The sequence below is a fragment of the Channa argus genome, chromosome 1 (assembly GCF_033026475.1).
Source record: "Channa argus isolate prfri chromosome 1, Channa argus male v1.0, whole genome shotgun sequence".
Taxonomy (NCBI): domain Eukaryota; kingdom Metazoa; phylum Chordata; class Actinopteri; order Anabantiformes; family Channidae; genus Channa; species Channa argus.
In genome coordinates, this window is record NC_090197.1 from 41,375,096 (window position 1) to 41,395,386 (window position 20,291).

General features: G+C 39.8%; 7 protein-coding genes across 15 annotated transcripts; 3 read left to right on the plus strand and 4 right to left on the minus strand.

The window, feature by feature from the left end:
• Positions 1-471: 471 nt before the first annotated feature.
• On the minus strand, positions 472-2,448 carry LOC137136550 (dual specificity phosphatase 29-like). Its single transcript, XM_067522025.1, has 4 exons — positions 2,084-2,448; positions 1,616-1,803; positions 1,297-1,520; positions 472-1,201 (listed from the first exon to the last, which is right to left on the minus strand). Exons 2-4 carry the CDS (start codon positions 1,792-1,794, stop codon positions 978-980), a joined length of 627 nt encoding a protein of 208 aa, XP_067378126.1. The 5' UTR covers positions 1,795-1,803; positions 2,084-2,448; the 3' UTR covers positions 472-977.
• A 116-nt stretch (positions 2,449-2,564) lies between these two features.
• On the minus strand, positions 2,565-5,386 carry LOC137136488 (dual specificity protein phosphatase 13B-like). Of its 7 annotated transcripts, XM_067521920.1 has the most exons (7): positions 5,051-5,375; positions 4,792-4,917; positions 4,469-4,710; positions 4,074-4,290; positions 3,871-3,993; positions 3,579-3,796; positions 2,565-3,086 (listed from the first exon to the last, which is right to left on the minus strand). In XM_067521920.1, the coding sequence occupies exons 2-7, from the start codon at positions 4,914-4,916 to the stop codon at positions 2,890-2,892; spliced, it is 1,122 nt and encodes a 373-aa protein (XP_067378021.1). In that variant the 5' UTR covers position 4,917; positions 5,051-5,375; the 3' UTR covers positions 2,565-2,889. The 7 variants fall into 7 exon arrangements, with proteins under 7 accessions (XP_067378021.1, XP_067378013.1, XP_067378031.1 ...); XM_067521912.1 differs by lacking the exon at positions 2,565-3,086 and having other exon boundaries at positions 3,154-3,796; positions 5,040-5,386; XM_067521902.1 differs by lacking the exon at positions 2,565-3,086 and having other exon boundaries at positions 3,157-3,796; positions 5,051-5,381.
• A 174-nt stretch (positions 5,387-5,560) lies between these two features.
• Positions 5,561-7,118, minus strand: zgc:153981 (dual specificity protein phosphatase family protein). Of its 2 annotated transcripts, none has more exons than XM_067522047.1 (3): positions 6,595-7,118; positions 6,345-6,505; positions 5,561-6,197 (listed from the first exon to the last, which is right to left on the minus strand). In XM_067522047.1, the coding sequence occupies exons 1-3, from the start codon at positions 6,717-6,719 to the stop codon at positions 5,986-5,988; spliced, it is 498 nt and encodes a 165-aa protein (XP_067378148.1). In that variant the 5' UTR covers positions 6,720-7,118; the 3' UTR covers positions 5,561-5,985. The 2 variants fall into 2 exon arrangements, with proteins under 2 accessions (XP_067378148.1, XP_067378138.1); XM_067522037.1 differs by having other exon boundaries at positions 5,569-6,197; positions 6,291-6,505; positions 6,595-7,111.
• Positions 7,119-7,129: 11 nt separating this feature from the next.
• LOC137136545 (dual specificity protein phosphatase 13A-like) lies at positions 7,130-8,250 on the minus strand. Its single transcript, XM_067522015.1, has 3 exons — positions 7,741-8,250; positions 7,452-7,666; positions 7,130-7,359 (listed from the first exon to the last, which is right to left on the minus strand). The coding sequence occupies exons 1-3, from the start codon at positions 7,950-7,952 to the stop codon at positions 7,130-7,132; spliced, it is 657 nt and encodes a 218-aa protein (XP_067378116.1). The 5' UTR covers positions 7,953-8,250.
• Positions 8,251-8,359: 109 nt separating this feature from the next.
• Positions 8,360-14,491, plus strand: LOC137136481 (sphingomyelin synthase-related protein 1-like). 2 transcript variants are annotated; one of them, XM_067521888.1, is made up of 7 exons: positions 8,370-8,470; positions 10,465-10,571; positions 10,849-11,475; positions 11,623-11,718; positions 11,813-11,930; positions 12,098-12,248; positions 12,809-14,491. In XM_067521888.1, the coding sequence occupies exons 3-7, from the start codon at positions 10,853-10,855 to the stop codon at positions 13,111-13,113; spliced, it is 1,293 nt and encodes a 430-aa protein (XP_067377989.1). In that variant the 5' UTR covers positions 8,370-8,470; positions 10,465-10,571; positions 10,849-10,852; the 3' UTR covers positions 13,114-14,491. The 2 variants fall into 2 exon arrangements, with proteins under 2 accessions (XP_067377978.1, XP_067377989.1); XM_067521877.1 differs by lacking the exon at positions 10,465-10,571 and having other exon boundaries at positions 8,360-8,470; positions 12,809-14,490.
• Positions 14,492-14,665: 174 nt separating this feature from the next.
• On the plus strand, positions 14,666-16,512 carry si:ch73-288o11.4 (beta-microseminoprotein). The gene is made up of 4 exons (XM_067522062.1): positions 14,666-14,771; positions 15,532-15,637; positions 15,929-16,031; positions 16,277-16,512. Exons 1-4 carry the CDS (start codon positions 14,769-14,771, stop codon positions 16,389-16,391), a joined length of 327 nt encoding a protein of 108 aa, XP_067378163.1. The 5' UTR covers positions 14,666-14,768; the 3' UTR covers positions 16,392-16,512.
• Positions 16,513-16,724: 212 nt separating this feature from the next.
• On the plus strand, positions 16,725-20,217 carry npy4r (neuropeptide Y receptor Y4). The gene is made up of 2 exons (XM_067521865.1): positions 16,725-16,876; positions 18,398-20,217. Exon 2 carries the CDS (start codon positions 18,468-18,470, stop codon positions 19,815-19,817), a length of 1,350 nt encoding a protein of 449 aa, XP_067377966.1. The 5' UTR covers positions 16,725-16,876; positions 18,398-18,467; the 3' UTR covers positions 19,818-20,217.
• The last annotated feature ends 74 nt before the right edge of the window (positions 20,218-20,291 follow it).

Below are 20,291 nucleotides of genomic sequence, written 5' to 3' on the forward strand. Positions count from 1 at the left end.
TCTTACCTTAAACCAGGTGATTGTTCTTCCTTTTTGCAGAACATACACAGACTTAATTCAAAGGCGTGTCATTTTCCATATCATGGTGCACCTCACCTGGAGGCTTTCACTTATTGTGAAGGGCTCATTTGAAGGTGTGCAGGTTTTATCAATCACTGGGAATATTGTTAGAAGGCACATCATTAACGCTGTTATATATATATATATTGGAAAACTACACTATCTTTGCAGCAGAGGTTCAGCTCTTACTCCCCTCAGGTGATATGATGGAGCCTAGGTTGGGGGCCCGAGGCAATTGCCTACTTTGCCTCATAATGAAGTTCAGATTTGGATCTGATGGACTGCACAATGCTGAGTACATGAATACACTTATGTTCAATATAGGCATGGTCTAAAAAGTATAGCAGGCAAGGTACTAAATGAGATTTGTTGAAAGGTATATTTATTAGTACTAACGTGCAATTTGTCCCGTTACAGTCAATACGTTCACTAAGCATTGTGTGGATATTTTTTTCATTCTCACTCAAGTTGTCCATCTCTGTGCTTGATTAAAAACATTGACAAAATGTACCAGGTTTATTTTTACTGCTTGTTCATTTTATTTGTTACATAATTTGTATTTTTCTGAATTTTTAGTATCTGTACACATTGCAGATACAAAAAACTTAAATTTCATTTTAATGGTGCTGTGATATTGTTGCATTTTTTGACTCAAAGGTGATGAATGGCATCCTGCCACTTTCTTTAATTTTGGTCCCATTTTTGTCTTTTCTCTGATTTAAGTGTAAAAATTTACTCTGCACCATCACTCGCATGAAGTATATGTATGATTCATAAACATCACTATTGTCCTTAACTTTGAGACTAGCCTGTCACTGTTGTGAAAAAGAAAGTTTAATAATGGTTAAAGACAGAACAATCTTGAATACCGGAGATAAAGACAAGAAAGGAGTAAACACTAATGTCTTTATCCTGCATTACTGCTTTTCAATCAGTCTTTTTTGTCTCAGTTTCTCCTCTTGCAATGTGATGTCCAGGGCCCTCAGCTGTTTTAGGAAGCCATGATTAGGCAGTATACAACGGTGCCGCCGCACATGCTCAATAGCATCAACCACAGTTAAGCTGTGTTTCATCATCAGGTACGCCAAGACCAGAGTCGCTGATCTGCTACGACCCATCACACAGTGCACCAGCACCTTATCTAGAATCAAATGGAGCAAAGATGGATGGATTCATTAGAAACAAACAGTGGTGAGATGCATGTCTGAGTGGATTTTAATTTCCTGCAGGACTTACTCTGTGGGTGAGTAAGGGCCTGGTGGATGAACTGGGCTGCAGGGCAGAAGTACTGTGAGATGTTGAAGGAGGGTTTGTCATCAGCTTCTACACCATAGTACTGGATGTCCATGTCACTGTAGTAATCTGCACCAGTCAGTACATTATTCCACTTCCCCTCTGCTGCATTCAGGACATGTGTGATACCCAGCTCCCTCAGGCCGGGTCGCTCCAAAGCTGTTTTCCTGTTTTCATGTAACACACACACCCTCAGTGACAAGCTGTCCAGGTTTAGCACTTGTACTGCAGAACCATGAAGGCATAACGTGAATTTACATACTCATCACCGATGTAAATGCGGAGCCACACCTCATTCACATGTGCATACTGAGCCCCGGTGCCAGTCCAGAACAGCTGCTCCAGTTCTAATGTTCCTGGCGTGATGTAGTCACTGTCTGGATCCACCTGCACCGCTGTGTAAGGGTTTTTAGTTCTGGACTTCACCATACATGAGGACATGTCTCACCTCTGCTGCCAAGAATGGGGATACAAAATAGTGCTAGAATTTCATAAATCACTGTTTCAGTTGCTCTGTGAATATATACTGCATTTATTTGTAAATACATTTTAACTATTACATTTCTAAATGCCTCATGATTTTTTATTTCTAATTCAAATTCTTCCTTTGTGATTTAACTTTTCTAACATCCCATGTTATTGCTCATAGTTAGATTTTGAAAGTTTTCACATGCTCTTTTTTAATATCAAACTCGCACATTATGTACTATGATAGAAGAATATTACCTACCTCCTTCTTGTAACTGTCTAAAGATTTAAATTTGCTCCTGAGCAGGATCACAGACCAGCACTTCAATGTCTCCTTAGTGGAAGTGTGTGTGTGTGTGTGTGTGTGTGTGTGTGTGTGTGTGTGTGTGTGTGTGTGTGTGTGTGTGTGTGTGTGTGTGTGTGTGTGTGTGTGTGTGTGTGTGTGTCTGTGGTTGTCTTTCAACAGAGACCTCCATGCACAGTACTGTATGCATGAAGGGTGACAAACAGATCTGGAATGGTAACTGCTCCCCCAGGCTCTGTGTTTAACATGATATTTTTAGGCAGTTGTGCAACCGCACCTTACTTTAACAACTCCCCACACACACTCACGAACACACACGCTCAGAGCTTCTTTCTCATAGTCTTCCTCATGTGATCATAATTATCTAATGTGACAGTTATTAACTTTCCCTTATGGTAAAGAAACACTGAATTATGAGACACAATACCAGAAAACAAAGGGAAGTTTAGTACTTTACTGACATTTTTTGCATCGTTGTCATTATGGGAATGTCAGTAATGTGTAGACAGGTGTAGGGAGCAGTTGTCAGTTTCCTGAGAGATAAAACTAAAATAATTCAGCTGTTTTGTTTTATCAATTGTTGCTAGAGCAGAGATAAACTGAGACTTTCAGTAGTACTTGTAAAAACAAATAAAAACAGATGACATTTGTATTTGCTGGATTAGGTGTTAAAGAGAAAATGTGCTTTCAAATAAAACGAATGCTTGACAAGATGAAATAACACGTTCCTTCGTTAAGGTTTCAGTCTGGTCCACCTCTGTGATCTATCTGCACTGTCGACATAGGTTCAGCTCCAGCTGTCGGAGCTGCTCCAGAAACCCAGAGTTGGGTCCAATGTCTCGGTTCAGGCGCACAGCAATGATGGCCTCAACTAAGGACAGGCCCTGGCAGATCATCAGATAAGCCAAAACCAGGGCTCCAGAGCGACTGACACCCATGGCACAGTGGACAAACACCTTTCCTGGAAAACACATTGATCTATAATAATCATCCGAGCATTCTATAGAAATTATTGATAAGATAGATAGATTTATATAGATTTATACCAACATATGTTTCACCTATAGGTGGACATACCTGGTGCAGTATGTGCACAACCACATCACCTGACCCCCTCCCCATTTAAAATGAAAGAGATTCATGAGATTTCTGTATTATTTGTTTTATTATTTGTTCTGCTAAAGTTTCTAAATAAATGTCATCCAGCATAAAGATAACAAGAACTCACAAATTCGTGTTGTCTTTACACACTTTATACTGAGTGTGTGTCTAAGTACTTTATACAGCAAGTTGTTTATAATTCCCCAACATGTAAATATGCTTGTATACCCAGAAATAAAGGAGGAGCCGAGTTCACAATATATTAATATTGTAATTCTTTGATTTCTCTGATTTGGTTTATATGTGTTTATATAGCATTTATTTTGCTTTTTACATTGTGTTATACACTGACCATTTTTCTTAAGAGCCATATCCATGAATTGTGCAGCAGGTCTGAAGAAAGGCTGGAGATTAAACTCAGGATGGTCTGCAGCTTCAACACCGTAGTATTCAACTTCAAGGTCCTCATAGAACTGCTGACCAGTGTTGATGCGGTGTTGACCTGCTGCAGCATTCAGTATGTGAGTTACACCCAGAGATGAGAGTTGGGTTTTATCTCTCGCAACAGCCCTGCACACACACCAAATACAAACAGATTTTATTTTTAAATTTTTCCAGATACAAAATGTGTTTTTTCTACTCACTCATCTCCAATGTACAGGTTTGACCAGACTTGATTGACAGGTGCCACTGGCTTCCTGTTTGTCCAGATAATTTGCCTCAGATCTGTCAGAGATGGCAAGTCCTCCTCCTCAGCTAAATGACCACTGTAGCAATAAAGATGTATGTGTGTCTGTTTGCATATGTTTATGTTGACAGCTTTGTAAGTGCACGTGTGTATCTTTACAGTGTTTTGGCTTGTTGTTGTCTCCTCCTCTCCCTCTCCAGGCCCATATCAAGGCTGCGGAGCTGCTGCAGGAAGCCTGGATTAGGGCAGATGTCTCTGTGAGGCCTGACGGCAGCCACAGCCTCCTGCAGTCTCAGGCCCTCAACAATCATCAGAAAGGCTAGCACTAAGGTAGCAGAGCGGCTCACACCCATAAGACAATGGACAAACACCCGTCCTGTGATGGAGACAGTAGCTGTTACTGTAACTTCAACACCAGATATGCAGCAAAAAATCAAATGGCAGAAATGTTGTATGGGATTGGATTAGATCGTGCCAGTGTACTTAATAAAGTGAGCATTGAGTTTAAATCCAAGAACACAACCACAAGATAACTGTACATGTGACTGACTTGCCTCCCATGGCCAGTGCAGCTCTGATGTAACGTGCTGTTGGGTAGAAGAAAGGACTAAGAATGAAATCTATTGCATCATCAGCCTCCACCCCATAATAATCCACTGCCATGTCTCTGTAGAAACGTGGGCCAGTGTTGACAAAGAGATAGGATCCAGAGCTGGGGTTATGGGATCTATGAGCAGCATTTACAATGTGTGTAATGCCCAGACTGTGGAGAGTGCCCATGTCACGAGCCGCCACCCTGAAACACAATTCAGCACTGTTGGATTGAAGAATGTTTACATAGATCCACGTGTTGGCATGTGATTGAATGTGAACCTACTCGTTGCCTATGTAAAGGTTTGGCCAGACTTGATTAACATGTCCAGTAGGTTGTCTGTCTGCTAGCAGGAACTCCTGCAGCTCTGAGACAGAAGGAGGTTCATAGGGTGGATCCCTGAGAGACATACTGACACATGCATACACACATTCACAGAGCAGAAGAACATTTACTTAATTATACAGTCATTGTCAGTGGTATAGGTAAAGATGATTGACTGAGCAGAACAACTTAAACATACCTAAACTAACCTTTTTCTTACCTCACTTCAAGTATGTGCAAAGGCTTCTCCTGATGTGCTCACACTTTATTTTGACTGTAGCCTCTTTTCCTTTTATAACATTGTAACCATACACTCATGACAAGGACATCCTGCAGGCACTATTCATCAGAGGTTCAGGCACTTTAAACCACATGTAATCCGTTTTGTTTCGCTGACATCTAATTCCTTTGAGCAACAGTGTGGCACAATCCTGTGAACTAACATTTCTCACTTGCTGACTTTCCATGATGAACACACACAGGAGCTGACTAATACTTGCTGTTCTGCTCCTTTAAGAAATATGACCAGGACTGCGAACAACATACACCAGTGACGTGTTACCGTTGGCTGCATTTGCTGTGTGGACTAGGACCTATGAATGACACTAAATAATTTAATGTGAATCAAACACGTAGGTTATACTCACTGGATTCAAAGAAGACAAAAGTCACATATCTAAATGTATGAGAATCTATAATCTAATAATCTATAGTTTGTTATTTGTCAGGAGGCGTGTTGGGTTTAAGGCTGTATGGGAGAATGACAGGGCAAAAATATTTGTGAAAGTGAAATTTCAGAAGTCTTTAATGGATATTTACAACGATTACAAAGTTGCATTTACCAAGCACAAGGACGTATCTGACAACACTAAAAGGTAACGTTTGAATAGAGTTTGCATATGAAAATCAAACCTCTGACAAATCTTTGCTATACTTCACAACACAAATACCGCTGCAATACTCAAAATGTACAGACTTTGAAATAAAAATATTGAAACTAAAACATCACCACACATCCTCTGATTTCAATCAATATTTACAATAATTTTCCATGTGGATTAGAGTGGAGTGTAACCCATAGAAGGAGAGACAGAGAGGTCCTGAGGTTACTAAAGAACAATGTGATGAGAGAGCAGATAGGAAGTGAAAAACATGTCAGAGAAGAGGACACAACCTCCGTTTAAGTGTCAGCTGTTCATCGAGTTTGAGGAGAAGGGACAGGAAATTCCGGTTGGGGTAAATGGCTCGTTTTTGGATGACACGTCTAAGAGCATCTATTAGTGATAGACGCTGATGCAACATCAAGTATGCCAGGACCAAAGTGGCTGATCGACTTACACCCATGATGCAGTGAATTAGTACTTTCCCTGTAGAGAAAATTAAGAAAATGTCAATAGGAAAATAGGAATAAATAAAGTGTTTGATGACAAAGTGAGCGCCACATTCATACACTTCACCACCTTTGCTCTTAAAGGCTTTATGTATAAAGTCAGCTGCTGGTCTGAAGTACTGACTGAGGTCAAAGTGGTCTGAATCCTCTGCTGGGATGCCAAAGTAAACGCAGGTGTTTCCGTAAAAACTCTGATCACCGATGCTGCCCTGCTTGGAGTGCGCTGCATTCAGAACATGAGTGATGCCAAGCTTATGTAATAACTTCCTATTCTGTGCCACAGCCCTGGAAATATACAAAAACAGACAAACACATCAAACAAAGATTATTACATTCCTCATCACTTTATCTCTTGCAGAACAGGAGACACTCACACATTTCCTAAGTACAGGTTGGGCAAGACCTCATCTACTGGTGTGAGCTCCAGTGTGCAGGAATCCAAGATGAGTTCCAGTTCCTTAATAAGCACCAGGTATTGTTGCTGGTTGCTCCCTGACATCCTCCCTGGACACAGAGTGCTCCTCTAACAGACCCAAATACTCCTCCTGCTATCTGTGTCCACTGTCCCTTCACCACCAGAGGCTGCAGCACAGTGAGAGACGTGAGCAGGTGGTCCTTTGAATGCCACTCGCCACCAAAATTAGCTGCCTGTGTTCAGTGTGTTCTCTCTGACTGGATGTGGAGTTATTTAATGTTGCTGTTGCATTGATTGGTCTGTTCGCTGATGCCAAAAGTCCTGGGGGGAGAGACAGGGAGTGTCTCTGTCCTCAATAAGATCAAATAATGTAGGATGAGGGAGTGGAGCGCTGAACACAGTATTTGGTGTATGCAGATAGTAAATGGAATAAAGTCTTGCATGCTGTAAATGAGAACTAAGTAACTACACTAAAACAGGACAAATACATAGACTTATAACATAGGCTTGTTAGTCCCTTTTGACTCATCAAATCTATTGTCCTGCAGTTTTTGGTCCAAAGCTATGAGCTGTCTCAGAAAGCCTCCGTTTGGGAAAATCCAGCGTTTCTGTTGCACACAGCGTATGGAGCTGAGAAGTGTGAGGTGCTGATGAATCATCAGGTAGGCTAGGACCAATGCAGCTGAGCGACTCACGCCTACAGCACAGTGCACAAACACTTTTCCTGAAAACCACAAAAGAAACAAATGTAGCATTTGGAAGGACAGGCAACCAGTACATGTCATCAGTAAAAACCAGTGTGGCCGCTTGCGTTACCTCCTGATGTCATAGCCTGGTGAATGAAGTCAGCAGCAGGATAGAAAAAAGGTGAAAGGTCAAATGTTGGCAGGTCATTAGCTGGGACTCCATAGTATTTCACTGTAGTTCCATAGAAATCATCACTTCCCTTGCAGCATAGTTTTCCATGAGCTGCATTCAGCACATGGGTGATGCCAAGCTTATAGAGTCCGAACTTGTCATGAGACATAAACCTGCCACATATTTCATGCATTAATATTATCCCAGACAAATATAGGTGGACTTTATTGCAGCACAGGATACTCACATGTCCCCCAAATACAGGTTCGGCCACACCTCATCTCCATGACGAGAGGAGCCCGGTGCTGAGTACAAAACCTCCTCTAACTCCTGGAGAGACGGGGTCTCCCATGTCTTCTTCGAGTCCTCTGTGAACTTTTCCTCCTCTTCTGGCCCTAACCTTTGTGTATCACACCCCACCCCTGACACATCACCTGTGGAGGACTTTCTCTCGGTCATTTCTAACTTTAAAGGTTCTTAACTATACTGTTTGCCCCCTAAAACTAAATCACACCGCTGTCTGCTACAGTTGCTTTGGTTGTGTTTCAGCCGCTTCGCGTTACTCAGCCTGTGAGCATCCAAAACAGGTGGTGCCGTTTGGCTCCGACTCTAAGTCACACTGTCACACTTGGAAATGTCTATACAATTATGTGTGAGGGTTTCAAATCCCATGCATGTGCTTTTTTTGTCAAATTAAAACCGAATAGTCGGGGAAATCCACTTGTATTTCTTTGACCTGGAGAATCCTGTTAATTGAGCCTAATTTTTCCTAAGTGAGACCAGCAGATGTCAGTGTGCTTTGAATAGCAGCCCTGCATGAGGCACCACCTCTTCTTTACTGGTGTTGTTTATCACGGTCTCTTCCTGTTTGGGGTTGCCTAGTTGTCAGAAGCATGTTAGTCATGAAATACTCGTGTGAGTTGAGAGGAAGCAGGCTCATCTACACCCTCTGGCAGCTCAGTGACAGTGGATTCTTGGTAAGGCAGGCAACTACTGTTTAATATCATCTTTTAAAGCAGGTTTGAAACGAATCAATGTACTTTATGTGACTTTTTGGTTCTACATTGTACATGTAGCCCACTAGACTTGTGTTTGTTTTATAAAAATTATGTATAATACTGTCCACAACATCATAAAAATCAGATTTAATCAGTTAGAAAATTATTTGACGCCAAAATGTAGGAGATAGATGTAACATTGTGGCTTTGTGGTGAACACACTGAGCTCTTTACCAGATTGTGTCTTTCTCACACGCACACTGAAGGTCCTTAACTCTCCCAGTTGTGTGTCACTGCCCACTGTGTTTAACTGCTAAATGAGCTGACATGGCACAAATGAATCCCAAAGTAAAACCTCAGGGGCAGAGAAGCTGCAGGATGTTGCCAGTGAAATCTAGAGGATAGTTAAAAATAAAATATTTCTGTCTGGGGGAAACTGTGCAACAGCTACCCAGTTGATTACTTTTAGGTTTCATATGTGTAAATATTCAATATTAAACTGGTAAATAGTTGAATTTAAGTTCATGTATAGATCCTTCACTGGTGACCAGCCTCCATATGCTCTGCATTACAGATAGTGTACAGCAGATTTTAGCTGTGATGATCAGCTTTCATTGTTTCTTTAACTGAAATGTATTCAAGTAAGTTAATTTGAATCTAATGCACTCTACTATGTTAGAGCTTAAACAGTTCATCTTTTAGTAGAAGCTACCATATAAGATTGAACAAATGTGAGGATCTGGCCAATTATTTTCAGTTGATCCACTGTTTTTCATGTTTGTTTGTTTTTTAATGATTATTTAGTTCTATTAAATGTCTGAAATCCGTTAAAATGTCATGGTGTCTTAGTTTAAGATGAACTTTAATTCATTAATTCTGCTCAATTATTTATAGTAGCTCCTAAAGTATAAACAAAAAACAGAATAAAAAAAAAGTGGCTCTTATATGCTGTGGAATTTACTGGTGCCTCATTTTAGTAGCCTTGAAGCTTTTTTTTAATTAGCCTTATAGCTGCATTAAAAGACACTGATGTCTACTGATAACTGAAAGCTGCTTACTTGGGTAATTTGCAGTCTGTATCTATTGTCCTATCAGCATATAGGCTATCGCTCTCATTTAGCAGTTCAACGCAGCGCAGTCATGTTGGTTGATGGTTGCAGACCTTTGGAGCTGCAGTGAGAACAAGCCAAGCAGGACTGTGGTCAGCTTATCAGAAGGTCAAAGAACAAAAAATGAAAAAAAAAGACAGAGCAAAGAGTGTTTCATCCGCACCTGAGTCTGTGAGAGAGGAACTTCCTCAAACACTTGATTTATGTAAACTGTAGATATTTGTATTTTATTTTGACACCTGTGAAATGACACCTATAGAGCAGAGACAGCTCTTACACTCAGTTACCATAGACTGGGAATTACTCATTGAGTCATAAGCTTTAGTCATTTATTAAGCAACAGTATTTATTCTTTGACTTCAGCTCATAAAAGCGGAGGATTGGTGGATTTTCATTCTTTTATTTCATATATATTAGGAATGCAACAACTGACTACATTAATTACTAATATAGTTTATAATATATAAGAAAGTTGTAAAGAATGTCAATTCCATGTGTTCAGATTTGTTCAGTCTAAAAGCTAGTTATTCACTTAAAAGGAAACAAGGAAGTAACTTGTGAGAAGCTGAAATCTCGATTGTCTCGTAATTTGGCTCAAAACAATGAGTAAAATACTTGATTATAAAAAACAGTGATCACATTTGTAGGATTTTTAATTTTTGGGTAAAGACTTCAGTTTAGGCTAAAAGTGTGCAATTTTGACTGTTTGTCTACTAATAAGCTAAATTAATACAATATTTAAAGAAAACTAAAAAAACTGTACATAATGAAGTTATTGATTCGTTGCAGTCTGTTGATAGTGTTGATAGTAATAAAAATAGAAAAAAACCCTTGCATCTTTTTTGTCCGTTCAAACTTCATCAGATCTAGTGTTGACTAATAAACTCAACTGACTCCACAAGAGTTGACTAATAAACTTGAGCTGAAAACACAGTGGAGAGAGAAGCCATCTTTGTTTCATTAGGGTTTTGGTGAGTAGATGTTTTACAACCCCAATTCAAAAAAATGATGGGATGAATGCAATTATTTCCGAATCTCATCAACCCATATTTTATTCACAAAAGAACATAAACAACATATTAGATGTTAAAGCTGAGACATTTTACTATTTAATGGAAAATATTAGCTCATTTTGAATTTAATGGCAATTTCTACACATCGTCCCAACTTTTTTTGAATTGGGGTTGCAGTTATTTTCATCTGTATTAAGCCCTACATGTCATAATGTGAAACTGTCTGCACTTGCAGTGGCATGACATCGTCAGAGGACAGCGTGAGTGCCTGGAAATGCAAGCAGGTGGCTCAGTGGCTGCAGGAAAAGGGTTTTGGTGAGTATGTGGAGTTGTTGTGTACTCGGCACCGGCTGGATGGGCTAAGCCTCCTTGCTCTGACTGAGGCTGACCTACGGGGTCCTCCGCTTGGCCTTACTGTGCTGGGAGACATCAAGAGGCTGACTTTAGCCCTCCGCCAGCTCCAGAGACAGAATCAGTCCCAGCTGGAAGAGCTAGGTATTCCAACGTCAGACAGCCTCCCTGCTGTGCTCCCAATGGACACCACAGGACTGGAGTGGAGCTTTGACAGAGCCGAAAGCAGATATAACGGTTTTGATCTTGTGTCTAATGGGACTGAACTGCGACTGAGGAACGGCAGTAGATGTGGATATGGTACAGCAGCAGCTCTGTGTCACACGCACTCCAATGGGAGGTACAGGAAACACCTGGCTGGTAGACTGGACCCAGAAGTGTGGAAGACGGTCATCAGTGTCATATATGTCTTTTTGGTGTTTGGATTCACATCTTTTGTCATGGTCATTGTGCATGAGCGAGTCCCAGACATGAGGACATACCCACCACTCCCAGATATATTTTTGGACAGGTATAGGCTAAATATATTTTTGTGTTTTTGTACTGATGAGTTAAAATCTACTATACCTGGAGAATCCAGTGAATGTTAAGGCTCTACTCAGTACAAATTCCTTTGCTCACATTACATCTACATGCCGACATGTTTTAATGCTTTCAGTGTTCCAAGAATCCCATGGGCTTTTGCAATGGCTGAAGCTTGTGGCCTCATCTTGTGTTATATGTTTCTGTTGATCCTGCTCCTTCATAAACACAGGTAGTCCACACTTGCATGCATTTTGTCTAGCATTATTATGCTAAAATAATGTGTATAAACGGAGGGCATTACTGTCTACTTGTCTCTGTTTTAGGTCAATTCTCCTCAGGCGGTTGTGTTCCTTGATGGGAACTGTGTTTCTGCTTCGTTGCTGCACCATGTTTGTCACGTCACTCTCTGTGCCTGGGCAGCATCTGAAATGTTCCAGCAAGGTGGGAAGCACACATGAGATTCTGTGGAGATTAGATAAGTTTTTCCATATTTTCATAGTGAAGTAGTCTCAAATTATCATTCTAGTACGCAGACATACTCCTGTGATAACTGGTGAACAGGTGCCACAGTTTGATGGATAACGGGAGTTTTTTTTTTTGTTCCCCAGACATACAGTGATACATGGGGAAAAATACAGAGAGCACTAGCGATCTGGAGTGGATTTGGGATGACTCTGACTGGTGTCCAAACATGTGGAGACTACATGTTCAGTGGACACACTGTTGTCATTACAATGCTCAACTTTTTTGTGACTGAATGTGAGTCTTAATTAATTCTATTTTAGCAAATGTTACTCAAACAGGAGGAAATAGTTCGTTATTTGGGACTATTTTAAGCTGCTCATTAATTCACATGTTATGTGGGCGACTGTGGCGCAGGAAGGTAGAGCGGTTGTCCACCAATCTCATAGTTGTTGGTTCAATCCCCGGCTCCTCCGGTCACATGTCGAAGTGTCCTTGAGCAAGACACTGAACCCCAACTTAGTTGCTCCCGGTGAGTGTTGGCCAGCTGCATAGCAGCTCCCCCATCGGTGTATGAATGTGTGTGTGATTGTGAGTGTAAATGGGTGAATAAGAAGCAGTGTAAAGCTTTTTGAGTGCCAATAGGTATAAAAGCGCTATATAAGTGCAGACCATTTACCATTTACCATGTGCCAGTGAGACTTTGTGTGTATAATGTAGGATCTACTCAATAGTGAAACTACAAAGTCCATGTCAAGTTTACAGTTACTGTGTTTGGTCATTTGATGGGTTTTACTGACAGTTTAAAAAAAAACAATATCATTTGTTATATTACGACTGTTTTTATTTGATTGCAGACACTCCACAAACCTGGAATCTGATTCACACCATCTCTTGGGTGTTAAACCTGTTTGGGATTTTCTTCATCCTGGCAGGTCACGAACACTACTCCATTGATGTGTTTATCGCCTTCTACATAACCACACGCCTTTTCCTCTATTACCACACGTTAGCCAACACCCGTGCCTACCAGCAGAGCCGCAGGGCGCGCATTTGGTTCCCTATGTTCTTCTTTTTTGAGTGCAATGTAAACGGACCTGTCCCCAACCAATATCACTGGCCCTTTAGCAAACCTGCCTTAATGAAAACTCTGATTGGATAGAGGATACAGTCAAAGATCAGCAGCTGCAATATGCATGGACTGTAATATTAAAGCCTAAATGAGAAACCTTGAGATGCTGCTTCTGATTTTTGGATGGGTATAAGTTTATTATAGGGAAGAGTTTTATTTTTATTTATTTATTTTTTTTTTTACCCTTTGGATGGTTCTAAGTTTATTATAGGGGAGAGCTTTTTTTATCCTTGTTTGTATAAATGGATGGATTTTTACTCTGTTTATTAATCCTATAGTATGTTTAATGGAATATCTTTTTCGGGAAATATTTTTACTTTCTTTCTTGCTGAGTGTTAAATGAGGAGATTGATATCACTATCATGCCAGCTGGTTGGCAAGCAACAGGATATGGCTCTGTTCAAAGGTAACAAAACTCACCTACTAGCACCTCTGTCTCATTGTGTAACAATATATCTGGTTTGTTTAGTCTGTACAAAATGTGAAGCAAGAAATGTCAGTTACTGAGGTTTTCTTTAAACAGTGACAGTCTTGCTCATTTGTCTCAGTTTCCAGACTTTGTGCTAAGTTAAGGATTTATTTGACACTTGTGATATCATATTTCCCAGTTAACACCGCTGTAATCTAGAAATATTTAATTGCACACTGCCAAGTAAAACTGGTAAAGAAGGTGGTTTATTCCCTGGGAGGCCTGGAAGTTGCACATTGTGAAATTATTTATTTGGCTTTAAATATTCACTTTCATATGTTTCGTTTTGGGGATGTCTAGGGTTCACTGTTTCAATGTACAGTAGTTTGAATTGTTGGTCTTATTATTACCATCAGAAAACTGCTTTATTCAGCTGTAGTACTGCAGTACTCTGTTTTGACAGTTTTGCTTCAAAACAAGATTTGACACCGGTTTTGTAACTACAACAGAGCAGTTGTTCCTTTTAATGTGAAAGAGGGAAAAAAACTTCCTGTTCTCTACAGAATGAGCTCTGTATCACTCACTCACAAAGAAATTTAGCCTTTGATGTCACCACAGGGATAGTGTTGCTTTTTCACAATTGAACTTAACAAAATATTGTTAGGTAAGTTTATCAGAGAGTTCACTTTTCTTTCAAATATTAGTGATAAACTGCATGTAGCAATGCATGGACGTTAATTCTGTTAAACATCTGCTTTCTTGAACAGTTAATAACACTTAACAAAGTTTCAGAAATATATATTGTTTACTATGTCATGGTTCTTCCAAGCTGTATATTTTTAGTAATTGTTTACATTTAATAGTTTTATTTGCAATGCAAGTAATCTCTGCCTTTTGGCTCAACAATAAAAGTTTACAGATGAAAAAACGGTTTTATATTTGCTTTTTAAAGATTATTTATACTTGTTTCTTGGTTGCTTTTTCACTGTTTCTGTTTTGCATTTGTTAAATAAAGTAGAATATTAATTTTAAATAGACAGTTTTTGTGAATTACTAACAATAAAAGGAGACCATTTTACTTTTAAGGTGTGCCTTTTAATATGCAATATAAATATAATCTAGATACCATCTTCTCCTCCCTCCCTAAAACAAATATCTGAGTCATAATTCAAATATAAATAAAGATTTCCAGGGTCATACATCTTATATAAAGCCTTCATCCGAGAGTTTGGCCACACATAAGCTTTTTGTTGACTGGTTCACATCACACCTAAGGATGGTATGTATTTCAAAATCTATTTGAAGGAAGTTAAGAACATGGAAGGGGTTTTGAGTTTTTTATTTTTGTTAGTTTTTGTTTTTTTAATCTATACAAATGCATATATAGATGAATACATATGAGTCTTTAAAAATTATTTATTTTCCATCATGGCAAATATTTAAGTAAAATTGTAGAGCAGATTTTAGATTTATTGCAATATACCCTGTAGTGGTGAAAGCAAAATAAAGCTAGAACCTACAGCGAGTGTCAAAAAACAAAGTAGGGGTACATTAAGGAATAACATGAATGTTGAGCTCTTTACAGAATTAACACTAAATATTGCAGGCAAAAAAAGTTTAACTGGTCAAAAGAATAGTTGAGTCTGTTTCACTTTACTTAAACAAATCAAAATCATCAGAAATATATGTTTTGCTGACCAAATTAAATAAATCTAATTTTAAACTACAATATGTTTCAGGCTAAACACCTTTTTGCATTGAAATTTGTGCATAGAAAATAAAACTAATTACCTAAAAATACATGCAAATACCTACAATACTCTGACAGTAAAAGGTCTCATGCTGCTTCTTATAATTTCCTAGTCTGATTTGAAGAAGTAATACAATGCAATAATAAAATCTGTAAATTTCCTTTAATGTTCAACAGGTTTTCATGGGTGTTATTGATTAAATTATTTGGGAGAAGTGCATAAATACACCACTATGAATCTAATACATACATAATGTTTAAAGTTTTTGTATTTTATTTGCTCTTTCAGGCTCCTCTCCATGTGTTTGTTTATTTGTTGGGACTGGTTGTCCTGTCTCACTCTGCCTGTTTCTTCCGGCAGTTAGAGGTCAAAGATGTAAACAACCCTCCAAAAGGTGAGTTGACATACAATAAAACAACAGTGTAGCAGCAGATTTGAGGGCGTTCGATTTTCCTCTGCTGTGTTTGACAACAATTTAACAAATTAGGATTCCTTCATCTGGACGTTTTACTCAAATACAATGTCCATATGTGTTTACTTAGCACCTGCCAGCTGAATCCAGACCACACCAATACAATCATTAAGAAACACTTCCACACAGCTAGTTGCTGCCAAAATCTTAAGAGACCGTGATAAGGGGTCAGCTGCTCCTCTGAACAGTGGTTGTATTTTTTATTGCACATAGGGTGTGTCGATGAAGATGGCAAGCAGCATGCCTTTGGTACTAAATGGATGAGAGACTGCAAGGCATGCTCCTGTACGACTGCAGGTTTGAGCTGCTGTGACATGTACGTGTTAAACGCTTCAATTTTATTTATTTATTAGCCTACTAGATGATTTTGATGGGAAATAATGATCTGATTCAGCCCTTCTGCATGTGTTTTTTGGCTCATCTTTTGTAAGGGGAATACATTGTGAGATGGAAAAGGGAAAGAGAATGATCTCCCACCAATGTAGGAGTAGCAACACCATTTTAAGAAGGCCTTGTGAGTGTTCTCGTTCTCATGTAATGTTTTTACTTTGTGTTTCTCAGGATTCCAGAAGCAGTCAACGTTCCTCAGGAATGCGAACTGGTTGTTAACAGGAAAACCTGCTCTGGAAAGGTGGTGCTAAAGTCTGACAAGACTAAACTGTGTAACCCTGTCTGAACACATGGCAAGTGGCCCCTATACAATAGGGACAACAAAGTGAAAAACTAACAAGTTTTTTCATGTTTCATTTCACCTGCTCTATGGTCTATGTACAGTAAATAAACACTTACTAATCAAGCCTGATCTTTGTTTTTCTTACCGTGTTTTACATTTCACTGAAAATATAATTAAAACCTGCACCAACAGTTTCTTCTTGGTGGCTCCATGTGCCATATTATCAGCTCTCGCAGCAGGTGTTGTTTTCAGCATGTAATTGAATAAATCCACCACTGTGTGACAGCAGAGCTCGGTGCTCAAAGGGTTTCTGACTCCCAGACCAATAATAGCCAAGCTCCTCTCACGGTTGTCTCTGACAGAAATGCAGTGTTTGTTATGATGTTAAGCTCCTTCTCCAACTCTCATCTCTGTGGATTCACACCTGTTCAGACCATCGTCTTCTCTCTCATCTTGGCGTTACAGACTTCACTGAGCCAGCCAACCATGTGAGTTTCTAAATTATATACACAATAATGATTTTTGTCAAGCAAAGTCTTTTATTAGTTAACTACATATAGAGGTGAAGTGTGCCTTTTTCTTTTGCAGATGCTTTTGAATTTTGCATTTCAACACCAACATACAACAGTATGCTTTTCAAAGAATATGCATCCAGTGTAAGCAGGAAATCAGGCATGCATCTGGTTTCCATAGCTATTACATGTAATGTTTGCAAATTTAGAGAAAACCAGTCTCAAGACAGCATTTGCATGTAGTTATGTTGCAACAACGACAAGAAGAAAACGATAATGAAAATGAATATTATAATAATAAATTGTCCTACCAACTGAGCATAAATTCATAAAAATACTGGATACATGTGGGAAATTGATTCAAAACATTCTATTCCATTAATTGGTAATTATTATTTGTTGTCTGCTGCCATAAAATTGTTGCTGAAAAAAAAAAAAAAAAAAAGGATAAAGACACTCACAAAGTTTCAAACTGCTCTTAGCAAAAATGCTAAATAAAAAATAACGGTGAATCAGGCCATTCTCTCATTTTTGTATCAGAAAGCACTGTTTTTTCAGTGATAACAAAAGAATACGATGGACACAGTGGCGCCAGGTCACAGTGTTCCTTATCCTGCAGAGATTTTGCTCTCGAGGTGCCTGATCACACTGACAAAACCGCTTGCTGGATGTGCGAACATACAAAACATTGATGTAGCATTGACAGATCTGAATTTGCCAATTATTGGCACATTTTTCCTTTTCTTCTGCTGGTGTTTCTGATTCCCCTGCTAAGCGGCAGCTGTTTGTTACATCTGGTTAGCGGTGACAAAACATTTGTCTTTTCTCCCTGAACAAAGGGTGATCAGTGCTGTGCCACCCTGCCTGCAGCTCACTCAACACACTGACAGAATAGGTTAGTAATGATGCAGCATGAAGTGACTGATAGCTACGTGCGTGTGCCAGTAATGGAAAGTGACAGTTCATTTTCTTTGCGATGCTGGTTTTCACAGAGATGGCAGAGGTTCCAGGGAAGGCAGCTAGAATCCATTTATAGGATTCTGACAATGTCATGCCCTTTCACTTTGACATACTACATCACTCATTGTGTACTTGAAAAATAGACTTCTCTCCTCCAGTTTATGCTTAGTAATTTAACTCTCTTTAAGCTATTATGTTGGATCGGTAAACCTGACTGGTGGATTCATTTTTTGTGAGAGGAGGTGATGTGTCTTAGATTTTTGGATGGGTAAATATAGAGACAGGATTTGTTACTGTAACAAAGAAATTAAACTAGTTGGTGCAACTGCACAAACGCTTGGTACAAAGTGCAAAAACTACAAAAAACAGTAGTAACACCTTTGGTCCCTCAACTCATAAACTACTACACTTAAAACTAACTACTATGCTTTGTAAAACAACTGCATCCCCTCTACCTTAGCAGATCCCTGGACCTAAAAGGGTTTGCAAGTGAAAAACATTTTGTTCTGATTTCTCCTTTTTTCTCTCTCTGTTCAGATTCATGTATTTTGACGGCTGGGATGGATGGTTTGATCCTGGAGGCTGGTGACAGTGAAGTCCTAGTGAGATGTCCTTAAGTGGCAACACAAGCAATTCTTCTCCTTCAGCAACAGTGCTCTTTAACAGCTCCACCTCTCACTATTCCTCACCCTGGGAAGAGGGAAGAACCAGCTATGGATCTGAGCAGGAGTGGTCGAGGAATAAGACTCATTTCCTCTCAGACCTCTCTGTTCTTGGGGATGATGAGCAGTGTCACATGTCTCATGTCCTCACAGCATGTCTAGTTGTTTGGTATAGTATTACAATGGTGCTGGGCCTCGTGGGAAACATCGGCCTCATCTGCATTATCACCCGTTGCAGAGAAAAGGTCAATGTCACCAGCATTTTCATCTGCAACCTGTCATTCTCTGATATTCTGGTGTGTGTGTTCTGTCTTCCCTTCACTATTATATACACGCTAATGGACCACTGGGTGTTTGGGTCGCTGTTATGTCGGCTGGTGCCGTTCATCCAGTGTGTGTCTGTGACTGTTTCCGTGCTGTCTCTAGTGTTCATTGCACTGGAAAGACATCAGCTTATCATTAACCCTGCTGGATGGAAACCGAGCGTCCCTCAGGCCTACACTGCAATCATTTTCATTTGGATTCTGGCCTGCTTCACTTCCTCACCTTTCTTGGCCTTTCAGCTGCTCACAAATGAACCCTACACTAATGTAATTCTGCCTCAGAACCCACTCCAGAAGCAATATTCTACACAGGCTAACCTCAGTACATCTCTGCATCAACCTGCCTCCTACTTATACAAGAACTCATCTGTACTTGCAAATTCATACCGCGCCCTCTATTCTTATGTTCCCACCTCTCCACATATGGAGGCCTGTTTGGAGCACTGGCCTTCCCAGCGGCATAGGCTTGCTTACACCACATGGCTCCTGCTGTTCCAGTACTGTGGCCCTCTGCTGTTAGTCCTCCTATGTTATGCCAGAGTTTTTGTACGGCTTCGCCGTCGCAAAGACATGCTGGACCGTGCTAGGACACCAGAGAGCCACCGCATGACACAAAGCCGCCGAATCAACATCATGTTGGTTGCCCTCATAACAGCCTTTGCTCTTTGCTGGCTGCCTCTCACCATCTTCAATGTTGTGTCAGACTGGAACCAGGAGGCTCTCCCCATCTGCCACCACAACCTTCTATTCTCCCTCTGCCACCTGCTGGCCATGTCCTCCACCTGCATCAACCCCATCATCTATGGCTTCCTCAACTCCAACTTTCGGCAGGAGGTGAGAGAGGTGCTTCTGCACTGCCGCTGCCACCAACTAGAAGAAGAGTGTGAGCGTTTTCCTATGTCCACTGTGCACATGGAAGTATCCCGCACCTCTGTGCCTCTCAACTGCCGGAGCAACTCTGTCGGATTATAATGCTACAACCCACTAAAGTATGAAGCATAATTGGAGTACTAATTTCTCCTGTTTGTTTTAATGACAGTATAACAATGTTTTGGTGGTTTAAAGTGAGTGCAGTACACTGTAGTTTTTTTCCTACTCTGCCTTTAGTCCTAATTATAAAGTGTGGTTGTAAAAGAAAAAAAGGTCTAAAGAATGTGTTGTTCAAAGACCAATGTGTTGCTTTATCTCAACTTCATGCTTTATAACTGTAAGCAGTATGTAGACTACTATTCTAAGGACTGAAGCTGTTCTCAAGGCCAACACACTACTAAGAGACTTTAGTGTTGTTTTTTCTATTTAATTTGTCACCCAACTGTATATTGTGCGGAACCATAACACAGACATTTGTTAAAAACTACCCTTCTACATAATGTTAATTCACTCTTGACTAAATATAATCGTTTACTCTTGATTAAATATAATCATATTCACATAGTTGTGTGAATG